General features: G+C 37.1%; 1 protein-coding gene across 6 annotated transcripts in view; it reads left to right on the forward strand.

The window, feature by feature from the left end:
- DLG2 (discs large MAGUK scaffold protein 2) overlaps window positions 1-17124 on the forward strand; it is a gene marked incomplete at both ends in the record, with an annotated part of 1048402 nt that overhangs the window by 833368 nt on the left and 197910 nt on the right. For all 6 annotated transcript variants that reach the window (XM_082337994.1, XM_082337996.1, XM_082337997.1 and 3 more), the window contains one exon: window positions 1176-1278. In XM_082337994.1, coding sequence (XP_082194120.1) covers window positions 1176-1278 — 103 coding nt within the window. The remainder of the gene's footprint in view (window positions 1-1175; window positions 1279-17124) is intronic.

Below are 17124 nucleotides of genomic sequence, written 5' to 3' on the forward strand. Positions count from 1 at the left end.
GATAAAAATAAACACAAAAAAGTTGCTATTGCTGAGAATTTGGGGCTTGTGTTTTGGCCTGTTTGCCTGTGAAATCGATGGCATTGTTCTCTCCTCCCCTGGCCCTTTATTTTTCCTTTTCTTCTCTTGAGTAATCAGAGATAGATTTCTGTCCTGCTGAGGTTGTTTACATGTCAAAAGTTTCCTGTTCTTCACTGAAACGTTATGAAGTGGAAACTTGTAGAAGTGAGGAGTAAAGTCAAATAAATAAATAAATAAAAGAAATCCCACATACTTCAGTGTAGCCAGACAGTAACACTCCCGCTGAAAAGCAAGATTCAAATTACTGGAGCAGTTAACAATTCTATATACAAATTCTGTCTCTTCCTTGAGCTGCTGCTGAGAAAACATTTAACATCACAAACACAAATCAGAAGAGTTCTGAAATTGTTCATGAATTTTAGGGGTGGTTTCCCTACTTTGTTCTGCTCTGCCCCACTTCCACTGCTTATGCAACAAAAAATGATCATTAAGTCAGAGGAACCCCATGGAAAGGTCTATCGGTGTCAAGTAGCCAAAGGTGGCAAAGCTGTACCTGGTAGCGACTCCACTGTTGTCATGTGCAAGATACAGGGATATTTCTAGGCAACAGGAGGAGGCATTGCATGAAAAGAAAATGGTAGATGGGATTTCTCCCCTGGAAGTTCTCCAACCAGCAGGTTTTGTTAGACTATACATATATCTCCAGGTTCCCCTGATGCTACAGGCTGGGCTTGCAGAGTCTAGCTGAAGGACCGGTTTCCTTGCCTGCAATATTCTACAGCGACCTTCAGGCACTGCAGAAAATTTGTCTTTTAAACCTTATATATTAAATGAAATTAACTGATGAAGAGATTAACGAAAATATGAACTCAGTAGAGCAGGAAACCCCAAAAAAGCAGTGGTCAGAGAATATGCGTGGATAAGCGTACATAAACTATGGCGTGCAGTATTAGCGCAGGTACTCATGGCCAGTCATAGGCAACGTCCTCTCAGCCTTTTTGATTTTGTACTTTCACTTTTGCATCTGGGCAACCTGACCTTTACATCCATTAGATATTTAAAAAAAAAAAAAAAACAACAAAAACCCCACCTCTCTCTCTTTCTGTCTAATGTTAAACTACTCAGATGTCTTGTTGTTTGCATTCCTTCTGTAGGTGAACGGTATTGATCTTCGAGGTGCTACCCACGAGCAGGCTGCAGCTGCGCTAAAAGGAGCAGGGCAGACGGTAACAATCATAGCACAATACCAGCCGGAGGGTAAGCAAAATAATAAACTTAAAGACATATGGTAAAAGATAAGTGCTTTAAAGCCACCCATTTAACAGGATGAAGCTGGTGTAGATAGTGCTTTTCCCAGCTATCATCAGAAGTCATCTGGAATGAAAATTCAAGTGGCAATTCTATCCCAAGGAAATGGCTGTATTTTTGTCACAGACTTTGCTTTTAGAAGTATTTTATGCAACTATAAGAACTATCTTTAAATGTGCATATAATAAGACAGTAATCAACACTTACTTAGTTAATCATTTTATTTTCATTATTGCTTATTTTAAGTTCTTTTCTATTCTCCTTCTGGAGACAGTGCAAAAGATAAGTTAAGAATGATCAGAAATGCCAGGAAGATCTGAAGTTGCTTCAGACAGTCAGACCAGAATTAAACAAAGATAAATGCTTCCTATCAAATGCATAGAGCTTCCCATTATTACTTTTGGTTGAAGGTGGCCTTGTACCTCCAGGGCAATTAGGCCCAGAGAACAAGTATGTGCTAGAGAGAATGACAGCTTTCTAAATAAAAGCATCAACAGGAAATTCAGCAAAATATAAGACATTTAGGGTGGGATGTCTCTCATCCAGCTTTTGGTGTCTAATATTTAGCCTTCTAGAGCTTTAGTTAGTTTCAGTGGGAAGAAGTAGGCATTGATTGATTTTATAAGTCCAGAATTAAGTGACGAAACTCCTTCTCATTGTCCATGAGCTACGTTTTTTCCTGACATGACTATCTGAGGCTCTCAAGGAATTCATGAAAGGAATGCTACCTTCTGATAGGAACTAAAGATGGTTTTCCTCTGCAGTAGCTGTTACTTTGAAACTTTTTCCAGGTGAATTCAGCAACTACAGGTGTCTGTGAAGACTTGCTGGCACCTTTTTATCAGTTTTCAGTAAACAGTTCTAGCTCAATTGACAAGTCCTGCTATGACCTGTCAACACAAGTTATGGATTCTGCCTGATTGTGCCCAGCCTAGGACACACGTAGGTCACGGGTGAAACCCAACAGCTCTAATAACAGGTTCAGCTAGTCAGTTTTTTCAGAGATGCTGGGAAGATGAATTAGTACTGCCAGAGTTTATCCAGCATGATACCTTCTTTTGTTTCTCTGGATCCTGATGATAGCACGCAAAGAGAAAAACAGCTGGTATTTTCGTCAAACTTACAATTGTGCTTCAGATCTGGTATCATGCATCCATTTATTGGTTTATCTGCACTTGAGTCACCAAGCAGAATAAATTAAGCCATACTAAGAAATGAGCAGATGAGAGCAAATGAAATTGCAAGTGTCTATCTATCTTTGGTAAAATAAATGGAACATATTAATATAAGAATGCATAAGCAATAATCAGTTATTTCAAAGAAAAAGTATTGAAAAGCAATTCCATTACAGATAGCTATCCACAGTGAATTCTGAATAAAACCATGTTCCCATTAGTTCCAGCAGTCTTGTTTGCTGTCTGGTGATTTTATACTGCAATTATCACCATGGTGTCTGAGTACTTGTAGCGATCACTGGCATTTCAGAGTTGTTCTATGCCATTGTTAATACACAGAAAAATACATCACTTGACGGATTTTCCCTATTATATTTGAAATTTCAGTTGACATACTTTTCCCCTATATTTTACCAGCTCTGTAATATGTCATATTCAGTTTTGGTGAACATGCAATTCAAATGATGCTGATAAAATCCATCAAGTATTACATTGCATATTTAGTTTATTTTTCAGATAATGCTGCTTCATTCACCAGAAACCCTGTTGAGGGCAGACTAGTCCCGACTGTGTGACTTCTTGTCAGTGAAGCACAGCCAGTTTTCCGTTTCACCCAAATCGTTCAAAACACACTGAAGAGAGTGGAGCTGGTGAAGAACAGGGCCTGAAAGCTAGTGTTTTTATAGGAAAAGATTGAATTTTTTAAGGTAGTGAGGGAATTCAGTAGTTGTCCAGCACATGCTCTCTTATGGATGAAGTATTTAATTTTAATTTGAGACACTGGTTAATGCAAACTGTGTAAACATAGATATGAAATGAAATATTTCTTTCTTTAAAATTTCCCTAACAGCAAAGAAAGATGAAACAGGTTTAAAACAGTTGTTTAAATAACCTTCCCAGAGAAGTATTTAAGGATTTACAGTATTTAAGTATTTAAGGATTTATTTTATTTGAAAGATCCTGCACAACACTTTTTGTCCTTTCTATATAATTCATACTTTATCTCTTAATTACCATATCTTATCTGATGCATATATTGGAACATAGTCCTAAAACACAGTCTTAAAACTGTACAGCTGTGCTTTCTCCAGGGCCTCCTCACTTTAAAATGCTTCCAGAACTAGTAAAGAACATAAGCAAAGTAGGCTTGTAGCTTGATTTTTCCATTGTCATACTGGAAGCTCTGAGTTATTACTACAATTTCAGGTTTTTGGGGAGATCCAAGAATAGCCACTGCAAATGTTAACCAATAACTTTAAAATCTTTGCCAGCTTATTAAGCCTTTAGCTGTTGCAAAAATTCAATGAAACCTTTAGCTATTGATATTTCAGGTATTAAGTGATGATGATATGAGTCCCAGTCAATACCATAAGCCAGCTGATGATTAGCAATTAGTTAGTAGAAAAACTTATGTTCCAATAATTTAGTTTTTATGCAGTAGAGAAAAGCTTACAACACACTTATCTTGGCAATAATACAATGTCTCCAAAAACAAATAATATACTTTGCTGTGGGAAGAAAATGAGGTGACTACTATAGAAACAGCTTTCAAAGTTTAAATTTCCCTTTCCTTGTTTCAAACAGTCAAAAGTTCATCTGAACCTCATATGAACTCTCCTCACATTTATGTGTATCAACTTGGCAGCAAATCTCATGAGAATGGCAACTCCTGAAAAAAAAACTAGTGCTTGCCATCAACTTGAATAGCTTTTCCTCTTGATATTATGGCACTTTGTTTTCTCATCCTGTCTGGAATAAACAAATGCAGAGACTAGCTCAGATGATAAAACACAATAGCATCACAAAATTTTTGAATACTGTCAGACTTGTGGTTGGTGATGGTGTTTATCCAAACCATGCTGCCTGTCCCTCAGATGAAAGTGGTCTTGGAAATAGGAGAAAATTCTGTAAAAGAGCACAGATACAGTGAACAAAGGGAGAATGGAAGATACAAGCAGTGATTTAATGAGAAGGAGCTGAATGGAAATACAAGGGATAGTATGAAGAATGGAGAACAACTCCTCAGCTCTTCTGCTCTTCAGTCTCTCTTTTCCTCACATACACTCACCATCTTTATTTCCCTTGTCTCTCTAAGAAATAGAAGAGAAAAAAAAAGGTATGAAAGTCCAAACAGAAGTGCAAATTCTGTGAACAAAACTACGGAAATATTATTAGGAGCAAGAGGAAAGCGAATCACAGAGATTAAAAACAATCAGAGCTCAACTCTGAGTATATGTTTATAGGTTTAGGAACAGCAGACATAACCCTGGGTTTTTTGAGTCATTCCTTACATTTATTTTAAAAACTGAAAATAACCTGTGTACTGTATCTTATGTACACATGTATTGTGTAAATAGAGGTCAATTAATGTTAAGCATTGTGATCTCTAACAATCATTGTGGGTGTAGTTCATATGGAGGTTTATGCGTGTGTTCAAAGTACGCTAGCCATCCTGCAGGCTTCAGAAAGATGACTTTTTGTATTCATGTGCTGCTTGCATCTTCTACGCATGGTTGAAATGAAATTAAAGAGAATTTAAGGACCAAAACCTACTTAGAATGAAATTAGAAGAGGAACCGATGACTTATATTTAGCTTTGCTCTCCAATTTTTAATATTCTTGGAAGCATTTTAACTCTCCTCCCAGCTTAGCAATTCTCAGATCTCTTTTAAAACACTGTATAAACATGGACCTAGTGAGTAGGCCCTTTTCTCATGCAAAATAAAAAGCTGAGCCTGGAAAATAATCTTAGGGTGGAACAGTGTGTCCTTATTGAACAATTCATTAGAAATTAAAATGGGAATATATGCCACATAGGGAAACACTTTTTACGCTTCCTGGGTTTTATGCAGGACATATTTTGATTTTAATGGCAACAGCTGTAAATTACAGGCCAGTATGGAAGGAGTTAAGAAAAAAACATTTTGTCAGTGAAACTGAAATACATTTTCAAAGGAAGGTGAACTTTAGTTGAAATAGTGACAATTTGCCCTGAAAGACACAGCTTGGGAGTGGGGATAGACAGAATACTGGACTCCTAATGAAGCTGCTAAAAAGCTTTATGGCACATTTTAGTCCCAAATGCTCATGTGCCTTCCCCCTGCAGCAGTGTGAAAGGGCAGAACTTAGCCCTAAGATTTTTGCAAAATATTCAGTGTCAGTGGTCTGCGAGCTGTGTTGTGCTGCATTGCAGTGTCTCTGCAGCTATTCCCTCACAACAGTCCCTGAAAAACTGTTAAACCCCTCTACAAGTTTCATGTGCTTTAAATCTTTCAAGCGAGCCAATTAATTTGCTTTCTTAACAGCTTGCATATAGGGAAAACACTCATTGATTACAGTTTGATTAGGCCAGCTGACAATGAAGAGGTCAAAAAGTTATTATAGCAAGAGGATTTCTGCTTTATCCCCTTTTGAATTAGCTGTTAGCTGCTTGCTTCGTGACTCCGTACTCTGCGCCTGCTGAGCGGTGAGTAGCTGAGTTTTAGTTAGAGAAAGAGTATCAGATGGAGAGATCCTGTGATAGGCAGTGTCTGCCTTTGCAGACATTAGCTAAGGAAATTATTGGAGAGCTGCACCTACAGTTATAAGCATCTCATGGCAGCTAGGGTACTAAATTCATCTTCTACTTCTTTTTTTCCTGAATCTGGGAGGCTCACCTAGTGTGTTGTAACAGACCTAACTTTCATAAGCAGCATCAGCTTTTATGAAAGCATACTCCTTGTCTTATACATTTGTCTGACCTACTAATGCACGAGATCTGCTCGGAGTAAAAATCCAGGGATTGCCTTTACAAGTGTCTCCCTGAACAGTCATGGATGCTTTTTAGCTCTTTCCCCCATTTCATTCCCTGTTCCTGCCTCAAAATACAAAAGCTTCTCTCCTGTTTTGGTACAACAGTCACATATATACCTGCTTCAGATGTTTAACCTTTCCAGATGCTGCAGGAATAATATATATAATAAAATATACAGAAAGAATAAATAATTGTATTTATTCATCTTTCTCTAGGTCACTTCTATACTTTCAAATGTGAATACTCATGGTAAAGGCCCCTTTTCCCAGCTGTTGAAAATCAACGTAGCTTAATTACTTGGATAAAGTTGCATTACAGCAGTTGGCTTTCATCTGGAAGCCACTGTATCCAATTGCCAAAGAATGCAAGATATTAAGGTTATATTTCATGCATGTGTATTAAAGAGTATAACATAGTCTTGGAATGGCCAAGCTGGATCTGACCGAAGGCGCATTTGCTGAGGATCCTGTTTCCAACAGTGGCCAACAGCTTAGGGAGAACAGGACAAGCACGTAGTGATACTTGCACTGAATACTGTCCTACTGACCAGAGGGGATTGAAAAATCCTCTCCTTGTCCTCAGCTGGGAAATATCACCACTGTAAAGACTAATAAAAGCAAAAAAACAGTTAGAGGTATGTTTCACAGATTGTCCTGCTGAAATTCAGTGAGTGAATTTCATTGAGAAGTTTGGTGCATTTTTTTAAGTTAGGAAAATTAAGAAGGAGAGAGTAATATAAACGAGAAAGCTCGACATTATGGTAGTATTTTTTTCCCTTATATTAGAGCCTTTTTTTTTTTTTACTTAACACCACCAGTGAAGATGTGTTGTTCCAAAACCAGAGAAGTTTTTATTTGAGATCCTAATTTATTGATAATAGTTGATAATGCACCAAAGTTCTCCTGTGTAGGAGACAAAGACTGCAGTCTCATTCAGATAGCAATATCAAAGGCTGCCTTTTTTTTTTCTCTTTTTTTTACCCCTCTTTTTACAGTAGCATCTCCAACTCTACTGTTTCCTTATTTAGTGATAAATTTTTTTACTAAGTTGCAGAATAGTAAATTGTTTTCTCTAGCTGATTAAATGTCAGGCCTATGCCTCCCTTGCTTGTCCATGAAGTGCCCACTGAAAAGAGGTCAGCCAGATTGTAGATGATGCTGTCAAAACCAGTTCTCCTAATAATTTTAACACATTTTGCTTCAACGAAAGTGCAGAAGTTCACTAAGCAACAAATTGCTTCTTTGTTGCAGAGATTTCTGTATAAATTTAGATGTTTAACAGCACTATGTGGCTACAATACACAACTTCATGTAATGTACCAAATCATACCACATGATATTTGTGTGCTCAGAACTAAAACTCTGGCACTTAAACTAATCCTTGAGTGCTCCAGGTTATGCCAGCAGTTAATGTACATGGTTAGATGCTGAGATTGGTATTTGCCGTTTTTCTTTCTTTTGATCTAGTAAATATGACTTTGGTACCCTTAGGACAAATGCAGCAGTTGCCAAGATAGTGCCCCACTTGTCTGGCTATGTTAGATCCTTACCTTAGGTATAGCTTTTGTGCCTCTAGTTGCTGCATACTATTTAGAATATAATGCTTTTATTTTTACATTGTTGCAGCAAAGTCTTCAACTTCATAATTCCATTGCAAGCTTCACACTATCTTTCCTCCAAGTAAAAAAAAAAAACAACCCAAACTGTGTTTAAAATGAAAAGTACAGTTTAAAAATATCCTGATTCACTTTCAAATTATGTTCTCTTATCACAGCATTTCCCTTCCGTTTGCCTGAGCTGTCCTCACCACGGCTTCCACTCTACTGCAAATTAACTCTGGTCCCTAAGTGACTCTGCCTGTGTACATGGGCATTGCCCCAGCACAGACAGATATTTTTGGGGCTCTTCAGATGCCACAGCTGAAGAAGCACCAGGGATTACAAATGTTCTTTCAAAGTCAAGCCTTTTGTAAGATTCTCCTAAGACACAAAAGGTTATATTTTAACTCCTCTGTTAAATTTAAAGATCACATTCCCAGAAGAGTTACACAGCGTAACTTGTCCAACATTGAATGTGTTATGAAAAGCATAATTCTAATTTTTTTTGCTTTGTCTAAAATAGCCAGCACTCACTATGCATGAAACAAGTTATGGCTTTGATATATTTTCTTAAAGTTTTTGTGCAGATTCATTTGTGTTTAATGTAGTCATCCCAGTCTGCTAGACTGTTTGCTGTTTCCTTACAGACTCCTGAGCTTTCTCACTTCCCATTTTCATAAATGTTTCAGTTTAAGTACTTATTTTGTAATTCAGTCGTATTTAGCTCTTGTTTCTACCAACAGGCTTTAAATTTACTTAGATAGTATATTCTTCCATAAAGTTGTCAATGTCAACTGTAGGAGATTGTGCAGGGAAAACATGATCTCCTTTTAAAACCTGTCTTTTCTTGTTTTCATTCTAAATGTGATAACAATAAGTTATGTGGGTTTTTTTTTCTGTAATTCTTTCTTTGAGCTTCAGTTATACTGCAGGTCCTGTTTAGTTTTTTGTTGTTCGTATCCAGCCTTCTCTGCTTAATCGTATTTATATATACACAGAAAAAAGTATATTTGTTAAATCCTCATACTGGAGACAATTAATTGCTTTTTTTTTTTTTTTTTGGCAATTTATTAATTAACATTTAGTGGTTTCCTCTTTTTACTGTTTTGTTAGGGTAATCATTAATAAGTCTCATTGGGAATGCAAATAAAGATTTGATTTTCTTTTTGCAACAGCTGCTATGTTTGCAGCTGCTAATTTAACTGTTAAGTATGTCCTACAAATTCGTCCCACTTTTCTTCCCTGTTTTAGAGTTCACTAAACTGAAATCGGTTTCATCCGTGATTTTGCCCTTACATGACACCTTTTTCAGAAAATAAGACCTTCTAACAATGGAAAAGATATGTATGGATTTGCGTACCGGCCTTTTAGTAGTTTCTTGGCAGTAACAGGAATAACAATTTTGTAACTGCAGTGATACTACAGGAATAGTTTCTCTTTTTAATTAATAACCTGGTTTTATATCTCTAGCAATAGAGGAACATTCACAACCATGTGCTTGGGTCTCACCGTAGTGGAAGGAACAGGGAGCTGCAGTTGGGAGTATGCTGCCAAGTTAGCAGAGGGGAGCCCAGGGATAATCCGCTTTAGCACTAGATTGAGGGAAAATCTTGAAATTCTTTCTGAACCCATTTCAGTGTTTCTTTCTTCTTTCTTTCTTCTTCCACTCTCTTTCTTTTTTTGATTCTTATAATAGTGCTTTTCATCTGAAAAAAATGCGTTCCATGCTAAAGACATTTTGTGTTTACTTTCTTTTTTACTTTTTAAGTAACACATCTTAGCAACACTTTTGCAATTTTAATTCTTTCATAGTGACATCATTTCATACATCATATGACTTCAGAAGCTCATATTAATTTCCAGCGATTCACTTTAAAAGGTGTTCTCTTTTCTTTCATATTGATAGTTGCATTTTGCAAAGACACGGTTGGTTTCTTTGTTGTGTGGCTTTTTAGTTACCTTCAGTGCCACTTTTTTTTCTTTCTTTATGTACAGTCAGTGTAAGTCTGTCCTATTTCATTGCTACTGCTTTTCCTAGTCTTCATGATAACTTACACAACTTCAAATTTAGAGGCTATTATGGTAAATTCTTGAAACTGGTCCTGGGTGATTGGGCTACTAAAGATACTGAAGACTTCACAAAAGTATTTTTTACCTGAACAGCTTTACACATTTTATTTTAATAGAGTTCAGAAGCTCACTAGAAACCTGGTTTTCTCTGCCTTCAAGTGGATTACTTCATGTAGAGACATGACTGAAAATACAAAACAGTCCATTAACTGGCTGAAATTTCACAATATAGTCAATATTACTGACGCTCATGTGCTTAAACTAATACTCAAATACAGGTTCTGTACAATCCCTGTGTGTTCAGCTTATGTCCCCAGAGAATATGAATACTAAAAATTTAAACTTTCTCTGCAGTAATTTATGTTAAAATGCTAAGCAAGCAAAATGTTTTGGTTTGAAATTAAATTATATTCTCCTGGGGTTTCCTAGAGAACTGCTCTTGGATCTGCTAAAAAGTAAAAGAAGAAAGAAGAGTGGGTTTCAAATCTACCCTGTAAGTTCAGGGTGTGTTTGCTTCGGTGTTTAGTTAGAAAGAGACAAATTGTAGACAGAATTTCTGGTGTCATTTTCTCTGCTTGCAAAACATAGGCAAGGGCAGAAGAGCAACTACAGGAGAGGATCAAGATCCATCATATGAAACATTGAAGGTTTCCAAAGCATGTGGGGATTACAGCCTACTTCTGGAGGTCTCTCATGCTGAGGAAAGAGAGCAAGTCTGACCTAAAGGGACAGCTGTTACGGTAGCATTGCTAAATATCACAGGAGATGACAGCATATAGGGGATTTTCTTGGCCCAGTGCTGTGGCCGCTGTCATCACAAAATTCACAGTGAGGTCAATGCGAGTGTTAAGGACAGCCTTTCATAATTTGTATTTTCAAAGTTTATGGTTCTTGACACATACAGGGATTTTCTTTTAATTATATTACAGAGCTAGGCAAATACAAACAACAAAGTAATTTTTTTTTTTTACTTAAATGGGGCCATTGGCTAGGCTGGTTGCCATAAGTCTGTCAGTGGAGAGACATAAGCCTCTCTGAGCTTGTTCAGCCTTTTTGGATGAGATGAGTCTCTTCTTACTGGTTATAGAGGGAACTTCCATGACTAACTTAGGCTGGATGGACAAAGCTAAGGCCAGATGAATTAACCTCTTCTGGTGTCCCTGGGAAGTAGCTACTAGTAAAGTGCTACGCAAACAGATGAAATTGCTTTCCCCAGCTCACCAGGTGAACTGCTAATGAAGCCAGAAATAAATTCTTTGAGCCCTATGCCTTTGTTTTAGTCACTAGACAACACCTGCTCTCAGGAATAATTCTTGAGGGAAGTTAGTACAATCATTATTTTGATGGAGGGAGAAAAAAAATGGGAAAAATTACAGACAATCTAAAGTTGTGATTCCAGTAGAAAAATAACAAAATTAAGAGTTTCAAGGCAAAATAGATTTAAAGATAATTATTTACTTGTAACTTGAGTTTTAGGTAAATTGATTGGTTGATTTTAATTTATTACCTATGGATGAGAATGATGGCAGAGTATGAGAAATAAAAACGAAAGCATGCACTATTTAAATAGAGAGGGACAAAGAGGTAAAGGGAAAATCTACTCTCAGCTGTTCCTGAGCACTGCAGTTGCATGCACAGCTTTTTAAAGGTTTTCACTTATAATAGTAAAGTTACCCAGCTCTGCGTGGCTTCCTAAGTCTTATCTCTGCTTGCTGAGAGTGGCAACATAAGGGGTATTTAGTGAAAGTATAAATACTGATTTGGGGTGTACCTAATGTATATGCGATCATGTCATTATTAGGGAAAAACAGAAATGCTACTGAGCAGACCTTTATGCACGCACACGCGCACACACATACACACACGCAGCCATTGCAAACTGGAATTTGGGATCCACAGGGCCAGATTTTAAGGGCTGCATGGGATGCCTGCAATAGATTTCTTCACAGCTGTCATATGCCACACATTCTCAGACTGTAAGTGCGCGTGAAGACTAAGGAAGAAGCTATAGAGTATCAGATCGCACACTAAGCTGAGCCTGAGATAAAACTCTTTTTCAGCAAGTCAGTTCAAAGCGTCTGAAAATCTTTACTACCTGAGCTACTTCTACACTAACTTCCCCTTTTTCTATGATCTTGATCTACATCGTTCTTTCTTACAAGACTTTCTTTTTCATGGCTGTTAACCTGGCAGTTGACAAGAGAAATAAGAATCAGATTTAGACTTCATTGTCAATCCCAATACTTAACTACACAATCATTGAAAATACTTAATTAACTGCAGAATCTTTGAAAAAATGTCATGTGTCATGTCAGCTTCAAAAAAATCCTCTCTGCTTAATATTAATTTTGAGTAAGAAAACCTTTTACATGATAGATGAATGCACTGAAGACACATAGCATCTTCATGAAATGAAGATTTTAGCTTCTCTCACCTGCATGGGTTACCATATAATGGCTACCTTAGAGACTTAAGTGAAAGATGAAGTAAATGGAATATTTTTTTTATTAACCATAGTTCAGTGTGAAGAAGCCTTTAATGATATAACATCATTTATCTATAAAGTAAAAATTTCTATTTATTTTAACCTGAGAATCTATCTTCTTTCAGAAGCTCTAGTATCTATTAAACATAAGTAATTTTTTCTGCTGGTTTCAGGGTTGAAGATGGTTTCAGAGATATTATAGTTAATATTTTCTAAGACAGGTGCTCAAAGTTAAGCTCCAAGATAGAAATATCCTGATCTGCTGCGCTGCTGAATTATGTGAATGATTGCTTCTCTTAAAATTCAGCTTAGTCATATTTTGTAGCTTAAACATGGACTTAGAAGTCTGGCATTAGCCACCTGCTCTGGAAAGTTTGTTATTAGACATCTTGAAGTACTTCCTAGTGACTTTCTAATTCCCTTTGTAGTTTGCAAGGGGAACATGTGACACTAACCCGAGCAATAATTTTTAGCACTTAACACATTGCATATTTGCTTTTAAATGGTTTACACGTAATAGCTCAGAATTCTGCAGAAAATTTGGATTTTACAAATATTGAGCATTTATAAATGTTGAGTTTGATAATTGCTTCAGTGCTGTTTGGTGACTAAATACACAAAGAACTGTGTAACAAACATGTTAAGAGTCAGTCAAGGTACTTTAGCTTCAGTTTAATGTATATGCTTCACAGGCAAGAATTTTTCTTTTTCTTGGAGAGGCTCAGAGTAGGGTTTTTTGTTGTTGTTTTTTTTGTTTGAGTTTGTTTTTCCCCCCATAAATGTGGATCCTTATGTTTGTCTATTGATCCCCCAAAACTGGTGTTGTCAAACTCATCAGCTCTTTTTGCAAATCTCGCTACTCAGCATTTCAGGATAACTTTATGTGGTGATAAACTACACAATACAGATCAGGGCAGGTCCTGCCTTGTGGATAGTGGGGTCCACCCCCACCAGAACTTTATAAACCTTGTTAAGATCTAGCTTTGTCATTTTGTGTTAATAGTGACATGTAACAAGTTTCCATGTATGTGTATACAGCACTTAAGCACATTACAGAGTTGTCATGCATTTGCAGTGCCATGCCTGAGTCTTCCTTCCCTCTTGTGTCAAGTGTGGACAGCACATGTGGGAGCATGCAGAGCGGATGACTGAGACTGATTGCCAAGAACTGATTTTTTTAGTTTGCTTTTGCAACAGTTTGGGCACTGACGCAAACAAAGATTATATGAAAACGGGCCTGCAAAGTAGCCATCAGTGGGGATTTTGCTAGATGTCCCCAGATTTGCAGAGACAGGCATGTAGCAATGGGGACCGAGTGCGAAAGAGTGACAGAAGAGAGAGTTGCAAGAACCTGATACTCCAGCTTTTCTGTGATTTCATTTGTGAAGTGAGTGCTGAGAATTTGTTGTGTAGCTGGGCACTCCAGTGATGGCTGTAAGGTTTTGTGTGTGTGTGTGTGCGCGCGCGCGCACACACATAATAATTTTCAATATTGTTCTTTTAAACCTCCATTGTGTTACACATGTGTACATGTGTGTTTGTGCAATATTTTGTGTGGAGATCCCCACCACCTAAACCATTTGAGCAGCCTCTGATAGAAATTATAAAAGCTAGGTCTGAATAAGGGTGATCTGCCTACGTGGCTTGGAAGGTAACACACATCTAGTCTAGCTTGTGTCCCAAGAGTAATGTAGCTGCATTACTTTTTCCTGCAATTATATGCCCTGCATCTCAGCTAGATGCTCTGAAATTTGCATCTCTTAGAAATTCAGCCCCTTTATAAAGGAAGACCATTCAGTGTAAGGTAAGTATTTTCTTTATGATGGGTTGCTAACAATCATTCCCATTTGTAAGCCTATCTCTGTATTTATTACCAGAAAAGAGTTCACATTCTTATCATTTTTGGGTTGGATTCAGCAAAAATGTAAAATTATGCAGTCTGTGGTTACAAAAATTGAAAAGCAAAGTGTAACGAACAGGTTCTGGAGTTCTGACAGTCAGTGGGTACTGACTCTCTCCTTGACTTCGCATAACTCTCCTCTGATTATTTTGTTAACCAGCGCAGCCACCCTTAAGGATCAGAAAACTGTATTATGGATTAGCCAATAATTGTGTTTTGAAAGTATAGAGGGCAATATAAGTGCTAATTATTGTACAGAAACTGTAAGTTTCAATGTTAGGAGTCAACCTGCAATGGAATAAAGAATTCATAAATTAATATTGCTCACAAACTTTATACATTTAGCATTGTCATATAATAACCCAAATACAGGAGAAGTATTTGCAGCATGATGGAAATAACTGCTGCAAAGGAAAATGCTGAGTATCTTGAGCACAGCAACTGCCTTATTCTATCATCTTGTTTGTGCATTTCCCATAAATATTTTATTTCAATTAAAAGAGATTAAAATTGCATCAATTATGTATTAAAAGTGACTATACAAAATGAGTTTAAAGTACTGGGAATGAAGCAAAGTGACTGCATCATTGGTTCTGGGCTAAAGGAACTGCAGTCCAGCGTGTGGATAGGGGCAGGCCTGGCTGGAGCCTGGGCTTCACCTCCAAGCTGTTTTCAAAGCAATTACAAGTGCCATCATCTGTTTTCTGTTTAAATCCTTTCATAATGGAAATTCATGGAGTTTTACTAAGTGGACTTTTTCACAAATCCAGCTAGTTTCCGTGGAAATTTTCATCTGCCAAATGAAACACCTCATTTCAAAATCACAGGAATTCAGAAAAAAAAGTCCAAATTATTTCCATTTGAAAGTGCTTTTGTGGTATCTTGTGATTTATAGAGTTTGGGTACCTCATCACCACACTTTCTGCTCCTCGGATTGTGGTCACTTCTCCCAGGATATCCCCTAGACAGAAGCTCATAAGGTGCCTCATTTCTTGGCCTTGAGAGTAGAGTAGAAGTGTAGGAGTGCAACAGAACTGTTTTCCAAATAAGAATAGTTTTGGTTGAGGAGTAACGGCGAGAAACCATTTCTGGTAAACTTGCTCTTCTGAAAAAGGGGTTACAGATTACTGCCATCGTGAAACAAGCCGAGTTTATGCTATTTAAGTTGCATTTTATTGCCTGACATGCTCCTGTTGGAGATCTTTCTGTGATGTTTTAAAATAAGTCCATGGTTGTCTAAAGAGGCATGGGAAAATCTGAGGGTGCTGAGAAGGTAAACAATATTACAAGTGTTAGGCTTCACTATAAGGTAAAAAAAAAGTGTCATTTATAGATAAAATAAACAATTGATATATTTATTTATATGTATATATACTCCCATGTAAGCAAGAGGAAATAAAGGTAGTGGCTTTGTTGATGTTGCTAACTCCTCGTTAGAGTGAAAACTGCTGGTAGTGCCTTTCTGCACTGGAAGTCCTACAACATTCACTGCACTGAGATGTTATGCTAGAAGCCCAGATTCAAATGACCTAAAGCCAATGTGCCTACCAATATGCCAATTATTATTATTATTATTATCATTATTATGATGTTTAAAATTATCTCTTTGAAGATGCCAAGACACACAATAGGAAAGGCTAGGCGCAGGGAAGATTTAGGCTGTCCAGATCTGTGTCCAAAAGCAGTAAGAGAATGGTTGGTGTTTCTCTTCTGTGTGAATAACAGTCCAGATGGGATAGTATGCTGTCTGTTAAGATGGGTCTTATGGTAAGAGACTAATAAAAAACATCTACTGGAAAAGTCAATATTTACCACTAGTGTAATTGCTCTGGCTCTTATAATAGAGTTTTACCTTCTGTGAAGAAATTAAAGAGCATTGCATTGTCACTTAGGGAGATTTCCTATCACAGTCTACCAGGAATCCCTGGTCTTCTACTTAGGAGAGCTTTTGCCTTTCAAATCTCTCAATATATTTCTGTTTTAGCCAAGAGTGGCTGAAAAATAGCACAACATGTTTCTCAGCTCCTCTGTCCAAGGGAGGGCATATTGTCTCCTTTAACATTTCTAGATCTGGAAAACAATGAGGTGAGGTGAGCAGTTGATACTGAGACCTTAACAGCAGCCAGAGTCACAAGTGGTTCATAAAGTTGTCCTAGTACTTTTTTTTTTTTAAACATTAATTGTAATGCAAGTGAAAACAATGACTGCTGATTGCTGTTTACACTTATACTGCATTCTCTCCTAAGTGTCTTTACATTGTTTCTAAGTTTGAAAACTCAATCATATTTAAATTGCTTGCATCAATATAGTAAATAAAATGGCAATTACTGAGCAATCTACTTTCTAACACATTAAGTGATTTATGGCTGCAGTAGGCAACGTATTAAAGTCTGTCTGTTAAATTAAAAATATAATGGCTGGAAAACCAAGTATGAGCTCAAAGGAAGCTATAAAACTCCCAAATAATTAATGTCTAGCACCAAGAAAGTGGTGGATAGCGTTAAAAAAAAAAAAAAAAAGTATGTACATTTATTCAGAAAGAAAATAGGATTTAGATTGTTTAATAGCCTAGATTTCAAACTCTGCATAGGAAAGAATGCAGTGTTCAATTTTCTATACCTATTCCAGGGAAAATAATAGCATAACCACTTGTCAAGTTAGTCCTAGCTAAACACTAACATGAATAACAAATTTTACACTGGGCCATGTAAATGAGGTGGGGTTAAAGCATAGAAAGAGCAGGCAGTAGGCTAGGGCTGCAGAAGGAAAGGGTTG

Source organism: Platalea leucorodia (genome assembly GCF_965183815.1).
Source record: "Platalea leucorodia genome assembly, chromosome: 2".
In the NCBI taxonomy this organism is placed as follows: Eukaryota; Metazoa; Chordata; class Aves; order Pelecaniformes; family Threskiornithidae; genus Platalea; species Platalea leucorodia.